Source organism: Euleptes europaea, chromosome 4, assembly GCF_029931775.1.
Source record: "Euleptes europaea isolate rEulEur1 chromosome 4, rEulEur1.hap1, whole genome shotgun sequence".
NCBI lineage: Eukaryota > Metazoa > Chordata > Lepidosauria > Squamata > Sphaerodactylidae > Euleptes > Euleptes europaea.
In genome coordinates, this window is record NC_079315.1 from 62,184 (window position 1) to 79,981 (window position 17,798).

At 49.1% G+C, this 17,798-nt stretch overlaps 1 protein-coding gene across 1 annotated transcript in view; it reads left to right on the plus strand.

The window, feature by feature from the left end:
* The window catches only part of PIK3AP1 (phosphoinositide-3-kinase adaptor protein 1), a 45,469-nt gene extending 29,548 nt beyond the window's left edge, over nt 1-15,921 (plus strand). The window contains exons 8-18 of the mRNA XM_056848283.1: nt 775-971; nt 1,573-1,762; nt 3,485-3,559; nt 6,859-7,038; nt 8,340-8,405; nt 9,555-9,745; nt 11,749-11,821; nt 12,761-12,916; nt 13,121-13,191; nt 14,420-14,535; nt 15,867-15,921. Of these exons, the coding sequence (XP_056704261.1) occupies nt 775-971; nt 1,573-1,762; nt 3,485-3,559; nt 6,859-7,038; nt 8,340-8,405; nt 9,555-9,745; nt 11,749-11,821; nt 12,761-12,916; nt 13,121-13,191; nt 14,420-14,535; nt 15,867-15,921 (1,370 nt within the window). The remainder of the gene's footprint in view (nt 1-774; nt 972-1,572; nt 1,763-3,484; nt 3,560-6,858; nt 7,039-8,339; nt 8,406-9,554; nt 9,746-11,748; nt 11,822-12,760; nt 12,917-13,120; nt 13,192-14,419; nt 14,536-15,866) is intronic.
* The last annotated feature ends 1,877 nt before the right edge of the window (nt 15,922-17,798 follow it).

Sequence of the window (17,798 nt, forward strand, 5' to 3'; positions counted from 1 at the left end):
AGGTGCCTCTAGGAAGCCACAAATAGGACAACTGCAGCAGCATTTATCCTGCCTGTGTTCCACGGCACCTAAGATAATAGGCATGCTCATCTGATCCTGGAGAAAATAGGGATGCATCATGACCAGTATCCATTTTGACTAATAGCCATGGATAGCCTTCTGCTCCATGAACATGTCAGCTCCCCTCTTCAAGCCTTCCAAGTTGGCAGCCATCACCACATCCTGGGGCAGGGAGTTCCACAATTTAACTAATTCTGGTTGGATTCTGGAGCAGCCTGCAGGTTCTCAGAGTTTGAGAACTGAAGTAGGCAAGAGAACGATTAAGTTTTTGCCAAGATTCATGAAGTCCGAGGGTATTTCCACATGGATGTTTGGCATCTGAAAGAGTATCTCCTGCTTGGTGGATTTGTACATCTAGCACTCTGCATCTGTGATGCCATTTAAAGGCTCTGCCGAGCTTCTGCGTCGCCTGCTTCGCCTTTACTACCTAATGGGGGGGATCATCTCTTGCACTTTTCAGCTATCATGGTCCAGGGATGGTGGGCTTACATGCTGCCCCCTCCCCTTTATCGCACTGTAGTTGGCAAGAGGGCACAGGCGGTGGGTGTTTATCGAGATCAAGCTTTGAGCATTTAAAATATAACAAACATCAGGCTGAATTCTAGGGTGGAAGGCGTGTCTCCATTAAAACAATTTCTTCTTGTTCTCTGTGATTTTTCCCAGTTTTGATACTACAAGAGGGAATATATATTCTCTCTCTCTGTTTTTGTCCAGGTCAGAGGGATGAAGAGCTGCCCACTCTCTTGCACTTTGCTGCAAAATACGGGTTGAAGAACCTCACAGCCCTGCTGCTCTCCTGCCCAGGAGCCTTGCAGGCGTACAGCGTGGCCAACAAGAACGGCCACTACCCCAACAGCATTGCAGAGAAACAGGGCTTCAGAGACCTTCGGCAGTTCATTGATGAATATGTGGTAAGAAGGATCATGAGCCTTCTCTTTTCCCTTCACTTGACCCCGTCAGTAGATGTTGGCAAAAGAGCAAACTGTATTCAGAATCCAAATGCTTAGCAGCATGGTAGGGAACCCACAAGACCAAAAATGCTTCAGAGGTGCAGTAGGGGGAAACTGCAGAAGCCTGCCCCCCACCCCATGTGGAGAATGCCGAGGTGGACGCAATGCCTCCTGGAGCACAGGAGAATTTCCAAGGATCACTTTCAGTGACCAAAGGGGTGAAAAATAAAAATCTATTTCCACTCCCGTGCCTCTTTGCATATGAATCTTCTCTTGCGCACAACACCCAGCTCTTATGAAAAAAAAGTCCTGCATCCCAGTACAGTTTTGCCCTCTATGTCAAGGCAGTCTTTTCTTCGCCTTTCCTCCCCTTTCCCGCTTCATCACATGCAGGCTGGATATCGCTCCGCTGCCTTTAAACAAGGGCTTGCAGGATTGCCCTGCTGAGGCCCAATTTTGCTTGGTTGCACTTTGAACTGATTGTGGGTCTGTTTTTTGGGCTGGTGCCATGGCAGTCGCTGCTGGCTCAGAGGGGATTCTTCTGGCTTTCTTCACTTCCTAGGAGACAGCAGACATGTTGAAGAGCCACATAAAGGAGCAGTTGATGGAGGGGACAGAAGACAACTCGGCTTACGAGTCCATGGCCCACCGCTCCACTGACCTGCTGATGAAATGTTCTTTGAATCCTGGCTGTGATGAGGAACTCTATGAATCCATGGCTGGCTTGGTCCCTGGGGCCTCAGAAGACTTGTGTAAGCATAGAGTTTGACTCCTTGCGGTGATGTTCTCTCTCAGCAATGCCCCTGCTGTAAAGGAAGCTGTGCCCAGAGGAGGGCTGGCTAAACCTGGCATTGAACTGAGTGAGACACAAGGGTCATTGGCTACATGTTTTGAAAAGAGGCAGAGGGTTCCCCCCCCCCCGACACACACACACTAGACATTTTTTGATGGAACATATTCATTCACTACTATACAGTATCTGCATAATATTGTTTCATTCCAGTGTTTTCTCTGTTGTCCTCCTGTCTTTGCTAGAACTTGTTTTGTGGCTATTTTTCTGACTTTGCAGTTGCAGGGCCAGTTTGCCCATTATGGGCTGGAAAAGTGAGGCCAATGCACCTGGTGGAATTACTGTTCCTTGTGGCAGTTGGTAATGTGCTGGGGAAATGTCTGCTTTTCTGCATTGCTTGGCCCAGTTACGCTACTTTGGTTGCACTGTCATTACTGTATCCTTTTATGTGGGCCCTTCCCCCACCCCAGCCAGAGTTTTGCTTTTCCCCCCCAAAACCCATTTCATTTCCCAAAATTGCTGTTTCCTGAATTCAGTCAGCAATGGTTGACCAGTCTGTTGCATTTCCAAGTAGCTGCTCCTCCAGGCAAGATGCTGACCCCTTACTCCATCGCTTCCTCTTTGTGCCTTCCGTTGACTCATTCATTTTTTATTGCTGCAGTTGCTCTTTGAGAATTGCAGCTGGATAATAAATGAACGAGCCAAGGGGCTGTTGTATAGAGGAAATGGCTGGTTAAAAGGCTGCCCGGCACCACGGCTTCACGGGAAGAGGCCTCTGCTGACTTGAGTGCAGCAGTCCCTAAACAGACTTTCTGGGGATTTAGTCCCATGGAGTGTTTCTGAGTTTACTTACCTGGAGGGTCTTGCGCTGGAGGTGTGTTATGGAGACTGGTGCAGTGTGTGGGATAGCAGGTTTAATTCAGCTTTTAGCAGATAGAGGAAGAACAGTGCCTCAGCAGTGTGGAGTGTGGGGAAGATCCTACTTTGTATGTGGAGGAAATTGGGCACTTCCCCCTCTCTTTTCAAAGGGGGAACAAAGTGGGGAATCAAGAGGGAATTCATGTTTTGAAGGCTGATTGTTTTGGTGGTTTGACATTTGGAGGACGGGCTCCAATGAAGATAGATCTGACGCACAGGAGGATTTGAAAAGGCTGGGGGGGGGGTCCCGTCCCCCCTCTTACAGGTGAGCTGCAGTGTCTACCCAGAGAAGAGGTGTGTGTGCCCTGGCATGGAGTGGACAACAGCTGACCTCAACCTCTTCCTTTCCGTGGAGAAGAGTCATTGTGCTCCATCCAAGGGGCAGGCCTCTAAACAGGGTGTTTCCCCTCCTGGAAGCTGGCAACCTTGGGCCAGTCACACACTCTCAGCCTAACCTACCTCACAGGGTTGCTGTGAGGATACAGTGAAGGAGATCAATGTAAACTGCTTTAATATACTCAAAGCTCATACCCTGCCAGAAAATATTTTTGTTAGTCTTTAAGGTGCTACTGGACTCCTTTTCTACTACTCAAAGGTAACACGTAAAAGATGTAACATGAAAAAAAAAATCAAAATTCTAGGCCAGTTTTCATATTGTAACAAATAGCACTTAAACACTGATGCCCCTACATTCATTTTAAAAAAAATTAAAAATGAAAATAACTTTAAAAAAAAAGAAAGCAGTGAATGCGTTTCCATTTTCCAGATGTAGAAATGCTTCAGTCAGATGCCAGCAACCCCCGGACGACAAAGGACTACATGATGCGCAGATTCTTAGAAGGTGAGTGCAAGGGGGAAGAAAAGGCTTTGGATTGCTTGGTGTAAACACCCTCATCTGACCCCAGCCAAAGAGCCCCCTCCTCATATAGTTCATAACGTGCATCAAAATGTGACAGAAGAAAGTGTTGAGTTATCTACCCCATCTTATTCTAATGCTCTTTGGAAACCCGACCACCTGTGGCTTCCTATGCCTCTGTTCGGATCTGATCGCAGTTACGACTTTGGTTAGGATTGCAGTTAGTATGCAGATGTGCGTTATGAAACCTAATTTCTTTGATTTATATCAACTTCTGGAGGGGGCGTTTTTGAATGAAGACGTAACAACCCTTTCCATGCCAGCCATTTTCCTGCTCCAGATGCCCCCCTGAGCTGTTCATGCTCCAGCCCTCAGGGGTCTAGATAGGCTAGGGGTGGGGAACGTCAGGCCCGGGGGCCATTTAAGGCCTGTGACATCATTTGGTGCGGCCCGTGGACTCTCCCACGAAAGCCCCCGCCATTGCCACCACAGGGCCATGTGTGTGGGAAGTTGGGAAGGCTTCCCCTGTTAGCACTGAGCCACTTGCACGGCCCGGTGACTGTGTGTGGAGTGTGTGTGTGGGGGGGAATCCCGATCGCCTGGCTGCTTGCACAGAACCCGGTGAATGCATGTGTGTGTGTGTGTGGAGGAGGGGGGAAGGCCGGGAAGGCATGTGTGTGTGTGTGTGTGTGGGAGAAGCCTCCCTCTCTTTCCTTCCTTCCCTCCCTCCTCTGCATAGCCTCCTAGGTTTTCCAGCCAACAGGCATGAGACCTGGCAACCCTAGCCTCCCCAACTCCCCTGCCGGGAGATCTACACCTGGTATGGCTCCCGAATGATGTTATAAATGTGCAAATGGCCCTTGGCAGGAAAAAGGTTCCCCACCCCTGAGATAGGCATTGTAGCTTGTGGGACAATTTGGCTTGCGAAGAAAAAGTCCTGCACCCCTCTGGGCTCAAAATTGGCCCTTCCATAAACTGCCTGAAATTTTAAAAAATACCTGTCAGAGATTATTTGTAAAAATTTAGACTCAATAAGTACTTTGCCCCTGAAAACCTGCAGCCAAGGAGAAAAACATGAGTTCTTTACAAGTCACCCAAAGCAGTCAATGTTTTTGAATGCTCTTAAATTAACAGCCTGTTAGTAATGAGACCTATAACTTTCAGGATAATCTCTGGAGACTTCTAATTAATGGTGTAAGAATGCTGATATTCCAGGCTTGGAGAAAACACCCGAAATGGTTTATGTGATTGTGAAGGAATGGGACTCGGAGGTTTTAAAATGCTAGAAGGGGCTCCAGGAAGAAAGTTTCTGGAGGTTCCAGGAAAAACTTCTTGGACCCAAGTTGACCTAGTGACTAATGAGTTTGCCGACCCCTGACCTAGACAGTGGTTGGAGACAGGGTTAAAACTGCTGAGAGGGAGGAGAGAGGCCCTCTTTTTTGGCTGGGACACTCAGGGAAGGCAGAGCTCCTCTGAGGCCTGGAGGAGGCAGCCATGTGCTGACCATTTGCTGCTGGCCCCCAGAACACTGATGAAACCTTCCGGGTCATGGAATCCAGACGGAGACTTACAGTCCCCTAAGCTTAAAAGCCTGTCCTATAGTCCAACATCTGATAGGGCATGCATAGAGAGGGGGACAGAGGAACTGCGTTTCTCCCAGTTCTTTTGAATCCCTTGCTCAATCTGTTGCTGTGCTAGCCAGTATCCTTGGAAATGTTTTACTTTTAATAAATACTTTTAAACTTTGAATGCTGTCCATAGTTCTGTGTACCACATAGTCCTCCACCAGCTTGGAACACGCTATTGGGAAACGGAGGGAGGGAGGCTGGCAGCTGGCAAGCAGCTGTTTCTCCAGTGGCCACCCCAGGCAGTATCTTGTCCCCGTGGTGCCCAGAAGTGGGGCAGGCGGGAGACCCTGAGGCAAGGCCTCAGGGTTTGAGAGGGATGCTGGGGGGAGGATCCTGACCCCCACCCCAGTGGGCAAGTCCTACAACGGTCAGGTGGTGGCAGCAGTTACCCGAAAGGAGAAAGAGGCAACCCCCCCTCCAGGAGAGGTTGAGAATCCCTGGGAGAGGGCAGGAGTGGAATAGGGCCTGAGAACCTGAGCCAGGCCCCCTTCCACCACAGTGATCAAAGAATGTAATTAGAATAGAATTTAAATATTTCCGTATCTGCATAGTGCAGTCCTGGGACTTTGCTGTTAGTGATAGAGGCGACCAGCCTTTTCATCTTTCCTTCTGGAGAGCCATTTGCATGCCCTCACTATTCCCCCTACACCTCCAGAGTTTTTTTAAGCAGTAGAAGTCCAAATAGCTGCAGCTGCATCGTTGGACTTAGAATGTCCTCCATTCTCTTCAAGCAATTCTTATTTACTCTAATTTTTTGCCGTCAAGACACAGCTGTCTTATGGCGACCCCGTAGTGTTTTCAAGGCAAGAGATGCTCAGAGGTGGTTTGCCATTGCCTGCCTCCGCCTCACGCCCCTGGTATTCCTTGGAGGTCGCTCATCCAAATATGGGGCTATCCACAGACTATTAATTAAAACCACAGTGAATGTTGTCCTTTCAGTTTCATGAGCTGCGAAGATTTTAGTGTATAACTGATATTTCCTGCTAATTTTGAAGAGTATTATTCACTTTGGGCTAGTTATATCAAGGTTAATAAAAATGCTGTTGAGCTTCTAATAAAATCTTGTTCTTATTCATAGAGGCAACAAAAAAAAAACCAATTTGAATACGTCTCTAGCTGCATATTCCGCAACCTTAACATTACAATGCAACTTTTGGAAAGTTCTACATAAGCATGTATGATTGATCGGCCACATTAGTACCCCTGATTGATATCCATGAGAAGTTAATGCATCAATGGGAAAATTGTTACTTATACTTATTTAAAACATTTATAAACCCGCCTTTCTCCCATATGCCTGGGACACAAGGTGGTGAACATCAGTATCATTATTAAAAATAACATTAAAATTACAGTCAAACAGCTATCAGAAGAAGAAACCCTCTTTAAAACTCAAGGCATACACAGGACCCCCCTGCATAGCCTGATCTTAAACTTCCCCCCTCTCCCTCTGTTCTTAGTTCCCTTGTTTCTTTCTCTTTGCTCCTTCTTTTGGTCTCTTTTCCAGTTCCTCCTCTTCTTTTTTCATTCAGTGGGTTGGGATATTCCGGCCAGCTGCTGATGTGACAGATCTCCCCCACCTCCCATTTTATGACACCGAAGCGCAAACAGAGGCATCGCTCTGCAGGGCTTTCCTTCTATCAATTTGCTTCCTAGGGGTAAGTGTGGCTGAGCCAGAATGCAAAAGCGATATATACGACCTGTGTGAAGATGAAGAAGTGTATCACACTGTCGAGCAGGACAGCTTTCCTTCTGAGCTGATCAACAGACCCCCAGTTCCCGTGCCGAGACCTGACCCCACCAGGCAGGAGGACAAAGAATCCTACATTTATAAAGGTGACTGACTGCACAAGAATCATCCAGCTGCTCTTTTACGGACACAAAATGGGGGTGGGCTGGGGTGGGAACTCTTGTGACTCCTGCTCAAGAGGAGCTGTGGCTCAGCGGCAGAACCTCTGCGTGGCGTGCAGAAGGTCCCAGGTTCGATCCTCAGCACCTCAGTTTAAAATGGCCAGGGAAGAGGTGATGTGAAAGACCCCTGCCTGAGGCCTTGGAGAGCCGCCACCCATCTGAGCAGACAGAATTGACCTCGATGGGCTAGTGGCCTGATTCAAGATAAGGAGGCGTAATATGTGTGTGACTTGCGTGCTCCTCCTCTGGGCATTTATGGGGCCACAGCCTACCTCACTGCTGGGGCAATGTTTGTATAAAGAAACACTTCCACATGGGGACTGAATGCCCACACAATGATTTTCACCACTGCAGCAGCGCTGCTTCTGTCATCACGAGTGTGACAGTCACAACAGCCATCCATGCGGGTCTCCCCAGTGTGGAGGCATTTGCTCATACAAGCCAGTGCCTGCCCTTGGGTGCCTCAAAGGTGGGCCTGGTGGGCCACTTCACAGGGGCTGGCAGGTGTCCAAACCAGCCTCCAGGATTTTCCAGTCCAGACCCCAAAGGTGTTTCTTGCATGAAGGAATGATGCTTTATTGTCTGTTTGGGCAAATGCTCAGGAGGCTTGATTTTGACGTCCCTTGAATGGAAATGATGCCCATCCATAGTGTGGAAACTAGTCGATGTGGGCTTTAGTATGGAAAGAAGTCGATCGGCACCTGCTGTGCCTTACTGGACCGTCCTCATGCCTCTTTGTTATCTTAACAATGAATCACAATGAGGGCAGGGAAGAGTCCCTTCAAACAAGTTGATGTAACCTAGACTAATACTCACCCTGGATTCTTCTACTACTATTAGCTTTACTTGAGGAGGCTTGCATAGATCCTGGCCAACAAATATTTGAAGTCCACATCTCATTCCTGATGTTGTTGACTTTGGGCTGATTCCAAATTGGAGGTCTTGTTTCCTCGCATGATTTGCTGGGTGGGATCCAGGACCAAATGCCAGAGCTCAGTTTCTGCTTTAAACCCGTCAGGTTTCTTGGTTGTCAGACTGTGACGTCATACCACGATCAGCCCGTCTGCCTTACTGACCAGTCCACAGGTTGGCCAGTGGGAGACTGAGGTTGACTGGCTGGTTTTTACTGGGCCGCAACAAGTCGGATAGTTCATTCCCTTGAGTTTTGTGGGCTGGTTTGATTCTGCGGGGTTTTCTCATGTCCTGTATAACTCATCTTTGCCTAGTATTTGCAGGAAAAGACAGAGAGAGGCCTGGGAATCTCTACGTGTCTTCAGAGAACCTTAGGAAAGGTGAGTCGGCATTAGGTCCTACAGGCTTGTCTGGGGTGGGGGTGTGTGTCTTGACCTCCATCCACAGTTAATATAATCCATCATAGTGAAAATGCTCTGACAGTAAAAGCAACTATCTACTTCAGGGGTTTGTTGTTTGGCGTGTTGAACAGGGGCAAGACTGTGTTCTTTCTTTCATGTCCAACATATTCCTTGTTAATCATCATGATAGCTTTACTTGCTTGGCACAACTTTCTCCTAACTCATTTTATTTATTTAGATTTTTTTTTGCCCTGCCCTTTCTTCCTGGTTTCTGCACTTGGATTATGGAAGTTCTTGTGTCTTCTTGTTATCTGAACAATGAATCCCTGTGAGGGCAGAGAAGAGTTCCTTTGAATGACTTAATATTGTAGAGTTCACTCCGGGTTCTGCTCCTACTATTAGTTTTACTTGGGATCTTCCAGGCATAGCTGTGTAGAAGCAGAAGGCTAATAACAGAAGAATATTAAACTGTGTGGTGTAGTGGTTAAGAGTGGTGGTTTGGAGCGGTGGACTCTGATCTGGAGAACCGGGTTTGATTCTCCACTCCTCCACATGAATGGCAAAGGCTAATCTGGTGAACTGGATTTGTTTCCCCACTCCTACACATGAAGCCAGCTGGGTGACCTTGGGCGAGTCACAGTTCTCTCCGAACTCTCTCAGCCCCACCTACCTCACTAGGTGTCTGTTGTGGGGAGAGGAAGGGAAGGCGATTGTAAGCTGGTTTGATACTGCCTTAAATGAGAGAAAGTCGGCATATAAAAAACCAACTCTTCTCACTCTCTTCTCTTCTCTTCCCCAGACAAGCAGACCCCTCTTCTTTCTTTCCCCCCTCCTCATTCTTGTGTTACTTAAAACATTTGAGAGAGCTTCACATATGTTTTTACAACCTTGTAAAGAAGGTCAATGTTATCCTTTCCATGATGGGAGGTGTGCCAATTCTGAGAGTGGGTGTCCTAGGGTGTGTGCGGGTGTGGGACTTCCAGCTGCTGCTTTGAATCACAAGACCTCCATGGGTTGGGTCAGGCAGCTCCAGTGAAGCCCCATGCTTGGAGCAAGCTTGGCGCCTGGGAGTGCTAAAGGAAGGAGGAATTGCCCAAGCAAGTGCGTTTTCTTCTTTTCCAGTGTCAGCTCCGAGGGCTCCTTTCCAGTCCAGCGTCTACGATCCCTTTGCTGGGATGAAGACCCCCGGGCAGAGGCAGCTGATCACTCTGCAGGAGCAAGTGAAGCTGGGGGTGTTGACTGTGGACGAGGCCGTCCTGCACTTCAAAGAGTGGCAGCTGAATCAGAAGAGGAGGTCGGACTCCTTTCGTTTTCAGCAGGTGTGTGGGTCAGAAAGTGCTTCCGTGGGTCAAAGTGAAGAAGCTACAGCATTACAACTCCCATCCCTCATACAGGTCTGTGTCTACCTTTCTGGGTGTCAGAGCTGGGAAAGGAAACAATTTGCCAGTTGCCTCCATGGAGGTTTTTTTTTAAAAGTAAAAAAGTGCAGACAGTCCCACAGATTAACAAAGGATCACCATATGTCCTTCTTGAGGACCACCAAGAGGATGCAAAATGGTCCCAATTAACTACAACAAATGTCGTGACTGCAAAAAGTGTTCTGCACTTGAATACATGATCAAAATTGGGCAGACGTGAGCAGACGCACAAGCATTTGTTGAGGGGAAGGGATTCTCCCACAAACTGGAAATAGGTCCAGTATCTGTAGGTAGAGGAGACTGGGAGAGAGTTAGGATGTTTGCACGTTTTGTTTGTGTTTTTAATTGGTTTTATAATGTGTATTTTAAAATCTTTTTAATGGTTTCTGTTGTTTGTTTCTGGGGACCCTACGTCAGGTGGAAAGGTGGCATAAAAATGTTCTGAATGAATTAATTCAAATGTGTCAGGGCGGAGATAGGTCTGTAATTTCAGGGAAAACTGTCTTGAGCCAAAAGGAAAGGTGGGATACAAATATTTAAATGAATAAAATGTGGACAAGGGGCCCTGGGAAGCGGATCATATCTTGTTAAGCCAAGTCTTGTTCCTCGGCCACCAGAATCGCTCTTCTAAAAACCTGGGAATCGCTCATCTAAAAAAGGTACTGGCCAACCCATTTATCTAGACCAGGGGTAGGCAAACTGTGGCTCGAGAGCCGCATGCGGCTCTTTGGCCCCTTGAGTGCGGCTCTGGGCTGCAGGATCGTGGCCGCCCACCCGAGAGAAGCCACCTTCCCCAGGCGTGGAGGGCGCGGGGGGGGCTGGCTTCTTTCGGTGGAGGATCGAGGCTGCACGTCACGGCAGAGGAGAGCCTGGCGGCCCTGCCCTGCCCGGGTTTTGCGCGCACGCAGAAGTCCCGCAAAAGTTCTCCGCCTTTCCGCCAGCCCAGAGCCGCTGCCACGCCTGGGGGGGGGGGGGCGGATCTTCGCAACGTGCTGACCCGAGCACCGGGGAGAGGGAGGGAGGGAGGCCCCGATCCAGCACACACACACCCTCCCCCGCCTTCCTCACCTGCAAGCTCCAGCGTGTCGCCCTCATGGCCTGCCCTTCCCTTCCGCCACTGGAGAATGCCAGCAAGAGGGGAGGGGGGAGGACACCCCTCCACCTTCCTCCTCTTCTTCCTCCTCCTCCTCGGAGGGCAAGGCGCTGAGGAGGGGCGGACGGCAGGCCGGCCGGGGAGGGAAGGAAAGAGTCCAGGCGGCGGCAAGGAGGAGGCCGAGAGGCGAGCGCGGGAGGCCGAGGCATACCGGGATGCGCCAGGGCGGCCGCTGAGAGATCAGTGGGGGTCGGGGAGATGCAAGGCCATTGTTCACATTAAGTGTTTGTTAGTCATTGTCATGATTTAATTTTATGGATACCTGTGAGCTCTTGCCCTGCGGCAAACCCATAAACACTTACAATTTAATTTTTATCAATAAATAAGATCATTATTAAGTATGATATCAAGATTTATTCAGTGTACCTATAGTTTAATTAAGACTTAAAACTTCAATTAAAGTTTATTAAGTTAATAAACAGTGTACCTACCTATATAGTTTAAGTTTAAGAAATTTGGCTCTCAAAAGAAATCTCAATCGTTGTACTGTTGATATTTGGCTCTGTTGACTAATGAGTTTGCCGACCACTGATCTAGCCGGAACTAAGCTGAATCTTGCCAGCTGGGTAAGCACATGCATTTCCCCAAATCCCTGAAAACACCATTTCCCAAGGCTGCATTGTCAGTGGCAAGATTTATTTCAGTCCTTATATCCCTCAAACATTAGATCTAAAATTACGCTGCTCAAGATCAATGGATCAAGGAGCTTCTAAGGGATAAAGGAAAGGAAAACACCATTTTGCATTTTCAGGAAAACTTGAAAAAACTGCGAGACAGCGTCACACGGCGGCAGCTTGAGAAGCAAAAGACAGGCAAGCATTCAGGTAAAAGACTTTAAATATCTGGGCAGGTCTGCTATCCTCACTGTGATTACCACGGGAGCAGTGAGAACTGGCTGCCCGCTCTACGGTGGGCAAGACTCTGCTCCCGTATCACTGTCTGGCAGGAGGGTCACGGGGGCTTCCTTTGCTGGCCCCGACTCCCACATCCTTGCTGTCAGAGGGACGGTGCTAGTCCTTGCTCGTAAACTGCTGGATGCTGCGTGGCTGCATATCGTGTGCCGAGAATGGGCTGACGCGACCAAGTCTTGCACAGAGCTTTTGCACAGAGTCTCTCACACAAAGCACCGTGGGCCGTGCAGTGGTGCAAAAGATGCAGCTTGCAGGGGTGCTGGATTTGTGAGCGTCATTCGCTTCTTTCTCCTAGGTGGCCAGTGTCCCCCCTCGGCCCCCACTGTAAACCTAGCAAAGAGGGACTAGAGGGCTATCATCACTTACCCAAAGTACAGCCTCCAGCTTTGTGTGGGGCAGGAGCCTCTTGCTCTGGCACCACCCACCTACCAAGCCTGCCCACAAGCGACTGGCGGTGGCTATCAGCACTGGTGCCCTTCCGAGGGGCCGCTTTCCATCTCCCCTGGTTGCCGTGCAGCGGGGAAGTGGGCTCAGGTTCTTTGTGCCGTCAGTGGCCCCCAGGGCCTACACAACACCTGAGTGTAGGGGGGGTGGGGGGCCAGGCACGGTTCAAGGAAACTCCCAGCAACCCTGCCCATTCTTCCCCAAGGAGCGGGGGAGCCGCTTCCTCTGGGGCAGTCAGACGGTCCTGCCCAGTTGCAGTTTCAGCCGCGGGCACGCAGGGGCGCGTTCACGGGGCACTCATTCCGACTTCTAAATGTCTCTGGTCTCCGATGGTTTTTTCCATCACGAGGTTACAAGACTGTTGCATTCTTGTAAATGACTCTGGAATTATTCTGTTTTCTCCCTTAGACTTGGAAATCACGGTGCCTCTGGGACATTTCCAGAAGACTTCCAGGAAACCAGAATGTGGCGTATATGAATTCGGCCCCCAGAAAAGTATCTTCCCACTGAGTAAAGAGATAAAGCGAGGGGGCTGGAAAACAGAGAGCTCATCTAGCTCTGCAAGTAAGCAAGCAGCCAGAAAGCCGCCTGAAGAGAGGCCTGCCGGGGAGGCTTTGGGAAAGAGAGGGCGACAGGCAGTGAGGCCGATCCAGTTCAAGAGGGGACGCCAGTTGTTAAAGATGGCGTCGTGTCACAATTCTGTCACTCCCGGCCTGCACCTCATAACACTATGACCAACCACGGTTGCTGGTCTTGTTTTCCAACCAGGTAGTTCAAGTAACCGATCTAGTACTCGAAGTATACTAAGTGTGAGCAGTGGGATGGATGGAGACAATGAGGTAATTTTTTTTTCTCAATGCAATTTTCTTCTTTAGCAAGTATAATATTATTGAGGTTTATAAAACTGATGATGGTGTGGAGAGAGTGGACAGAGAGAACTTTCTCTCTCCCATCATAGTAGAACTCTGGGGTAGCCAGTGGGTGGTTGATTCCTAACAGGTAAAAGGAAGTGATTCTCCACCCAAAGGACGTGGTCTGCACAGGGCGTGGGGGCCCCCCCCTCGTTATCACCTGAGAGAGGCCTGTCATGGTCATGGAGACTGTGAAATCCTGAGCTGCTCCCGACAAGGTAGCGTCTGCATGGATGTTGAAATCCCCCCAAACCAGCCGAGGAGTCCTCAAGACCACTGCCAGCTGAGGCAGGGAGACCATTGGGCAGCAGGGTGGGCATTATGCCAACTGGACCCCAGTCCTGCCACTCAGTTCCAGCACTCGGGACACATTCTCAAAACCAGAGGAGTCCAGGACAGGGCAAGGAGCCAGTGGGACAGAATCCCAATGGACCATGGCAGCGCCACGTTGCGGCTCGTGCTTTGCCAAGCACAAGCTGTTGTCCTCTTCTCTGGGCTTTGAATCCAAGACAGGGTACCCAGGATAGTTTAGGGGCAGCAGCAATTCCATGGAAGGCCTTGCCGTGGAGTTTGAGGGGAACTGAGACGTCACAAAGACAGATGAAACGTTGGTTCCTAGAGCCAGTGTGGGGTAGTGGTTAAGAGTGGTGGGTTTGGCGTGGTGGACTCTGATCTGGAGAACCGGGTTTGATTCCCCCACTCCTCCACACGAGAGGCGGAGGCTAATCTGGTGAACCGGGTTGGTTCCCCTACTCCTACACACGAAGCCAGCTGGGTGACCTTGGGCTAGTCACAGCTCTCTCAGCTCCACCTACCTCACAGGGTGTCTGTGGTGGGGAGGGGAAGGCAGTGGAAAGCCACTTTGATTCTCCCTTAAGCGGTAGAGAAAGTCGGCATATAAAAACCAACTCTTCTTATTCTTCTACATCACATAAAACTAAGCATAAAGAGAAGCTGGAAGGCAGGAGGAGGAGGAGAGAAAAACTGTCAGCAGTCCAAAGTTGCACTTTTCACAATGTTGCCCCATTGGATTCAGAGACTTTTCAGGGGGTTATTTTTTAAGCTTAGCCAGTTGTGATCCCTTGAGGAGAATAGATTTAAGGTGGCGCAGTTGATGGTTGTGGGGCAAAAACCCACTTCTTCATTCTTGATACAGGATAATGAGATGCCAGAAGTGAAGAGAAATTTCAGCCCCAGGACGCATCAAGGGGACCAGCACCACTTCGGGACATCCGGAAGAACTCCGAGAGTACCTCCTCGTGTTGCTAGCAGGTTTTGTATAGCAGCACATATCTTTGCTCAAACAGCAGATCAGACCAGGGCCTAATTTACAAGTGGGGCGAGAGAACTTGACCCACATGGCGCTTAAGGATTTTGGTGAAACAGGACTCTCAACTGAGACACACGGGAGTGCTCGCCCGGCAGGCATTCCACCGGCATGTCAGTATTACACAGGTAGCACCCCGGTTTAGGCGTGTCCCTGAGCAATGTATGAATTGCACAGGGAAGTTCTTTTGCTCCACTGGTATCACATTTAAATCAAGACCAAGGTTGTTAATGCAATATTTGTTGATAACATCATTATTTAAATGTTGACTAGTAGTAATAAAGTTGGTTCTTGTAGGTTATCCGGGCTGTGTGACCGTGGTCTTGGTATTTTCTTTCCTGACGTTTCGCCAGCAGCTGTGGCAGGCATCTTCAGAGGAGTAACACTGAGAGACACTACTCCTCTGAAGATGCCTGCCACAGCTGCTGGCGAAACGTCAGGAAAGAAAATACGAAAACCACGGTCACACAGCCCGGATAACCTACAAGAACCAATGAACTCTGACCGTGAAAGCCTTCGACAGTAATAAAGTTGTTCTTGAACTAGAAAGCAATGCTCAACATACTGTAACGTTCCCTTTTAAAAACAAACCTGGCTTAAAATGAAAACTGAACTTAATGCAAACAAAACCTGTTGGGTGGCTACTAGCCATGGTGACTAAAGGGAACCTCCACATTCAGAGGCAGTCAGCCTCTGAATACCAGCGCCAGGAGGCAACATCAAGGGAAGGCCTCAGTGCCAGGTTTGTTTGGCCCTCCAGGGCAACTTGTTGGCCACTGTGTGAGGCAGGATGCTGGACTTCCACTTCCCATCTGGTATAATGAGGGAATCGTGAAGGCGCCATTTTAGTTTAGCTACATATAGCCCGATCTCGTCAGATCTCAGAAGCCAAGCAGGGTCAGCCCGTTAGAATTTGGATGGGAGACCTCCAAGGACTACCAGGGAGGGACGTGAGGCGATAGCAGGCAATGGATAAAGCCACCTCTGAACGTCTCCTGCCTTGAAAACCCTACCAGGGTTTGCCGTATGCCAGCTGTGTCTTGACAGCGCATATCCACACACAGGGCACAGAGTTGTTTTAATGTACAAATTACGGTATTATGGTTGTCGTTAGCCACCCTGATCCCGGCTTGTGTCAGGAGAGGGCAGGGTAGAAACCCAATAATTAAAAAAAAAACACAAAACACTGAGCTAGCAAAAAGTTTCTGCAGTTAAACATATGCTGTGTACTGATCCAGTTATTCTTACATTCTGCTTTTCCCACATTTTGTTGTAGGCCATCGAGCAACGACAGCGTTCACCCGCCACCAGTGCCCCCAAGAGGTCGGTGAAATGCTGGACACCATCCTTGGAATGGGTGAAGCATGGGAAATGCCTGTTTTCATTCTGAAGACAGCCTTTTGAATGGTCAAGAGTTCAGCAATAGTTTCTCCCCCTTTTTCCTCATCCCACCGTCAAGAGAGTCATCTCGGCACAGAGGTTTACTTCAGAAGCAAGAAGCTGAAAGTCCTCACTGTAATGGCTTTTCAGAACTGGCCAGAAAAGACACGGAGAGGTTTCTGGGAAGCGTCCGATTCATCCAACTTAGTCATAGCAAACCCACAAGGTCTCAGTGGTCTTCTCAAAATCTTTCAATTTATTAAAACAGTTCTTCAAGCAGAATTTTTCCTGTTTCTGCACTACTTGTTTATGCTGTCTAGAAACGGAAATGTTCACTGAAGGCAGGCAGATCGGGGCTCTCATGGTGAAGAAACCGCAAGGTCACGATCTTGAAGGTGCTCAAGTCCCTTGAAATCTCCCCCGGTGCTTACGGATTTTGTAATGGTTCTATGGTACTGTGCCTCAGACCACCAACCCAATGCGTGGCGCTGCTTGTCAGATAAACCAGCAATACGGAAACGCTGAGCAGCAACTCCTATGTTTAAGTACCAGAAGGAATCTCCATGGAACTCTACCTTGCCTGAGTATGGTACTTCTATGATGACCTACCAAAAGCCACCCATCCAACTGTGGACGTAAAAGACGCAGATACTCAGCAATTTATGAAAATGAATAAAATGCGCACACAAGTGTTCAGTTTGTTTTCCTTTTTTGCAAAAAGCTGGGTGTGAAGGAAAGCCAACAGTTGTTTCCCAAAATATGGAGAACCCCGAAGGAGGCATGTGGGTCTCTGAGAGAAGTGGGGGAAAGGAACGCTTCAGCCAGTAAGGCCTTTCCTCTGTCTGCCCCCCCGCCCCGGTGATACCTTCTTCTCTGACAGCAAATCCCTGAGTAGATGAAAGCAAACAACAAATAAGTAAAAGAACCATGGCTAGTTGGAGCAGTAGGTGGCAGAGGCCCCTCATTCCCTTGGGATAGTCCGTTCTCTCTGAACTCTTTCAGCCCCACCTACCTCACAAGGGGTCTGTTCTGGGAAGAGGAAGGGAAGGAGAGTGTAAGCCGGTTTGATTCTCCTTTAAAAAAGATAAGAGTCGGCATATAAAAACCAACTCTTCTTCAGGTGGGGTGGGATGGGAAGAGCAGGACTGCATGCCCTGTCATCCTACTCTGCTTTGTTCCTATTGTGATCTTGCAGACAGTCCGAGAGATCCCATGTTATTCTTCCTCTAATGCCAGAGTCAGATTAATATCTCCCTTCCTCACACGGTAGCGTTCTCCTGCACACACCTGTGGCTGCATGCGAGAATCGCTATGCGGCCACCCAAATAGATGGTTGATGGTGGCTTAGGAGGGCCAGCAGGTAGAACATATTTTAGAGGAAGGACTGAGTTGGATAAGTTTGAGAAACCCCCTACTGGAGGACCAGGCAGGCACGGTGGGATGGGGGAAAGGAGGAGCTCAGCAGCTCTGCCCTCCACAAAAAAGGTGCATTTGCAGAAGCCATCGGCAGCTTTTCGTTTTCCCTTAGAAGCTCCCGATACCATGGAGTTCAAATGCCTGTGGTGGTGTATGGAGGGTTGCCAGCTCTGGCTTCTGGAAATTCCTGGAGATGTGGGTGTGAGGCAAGGGACCTCAGTGGGAATACGACGCTGTAGTTTGTCCTCCAAAGCTGCCACTTGCTTCAGGGGAACTGAAGATCAGGCGTCTCCCAGGAGAACTCCAGGCCCCAGCGAGAGCTTGGCCACCCTAGGCATACGGAAGGTTTGTATTTCCGAGACAGCTTCCTGTTTGTCCGTCCTGGTTACACGAGCTGTGTGTGTCCTGGAGC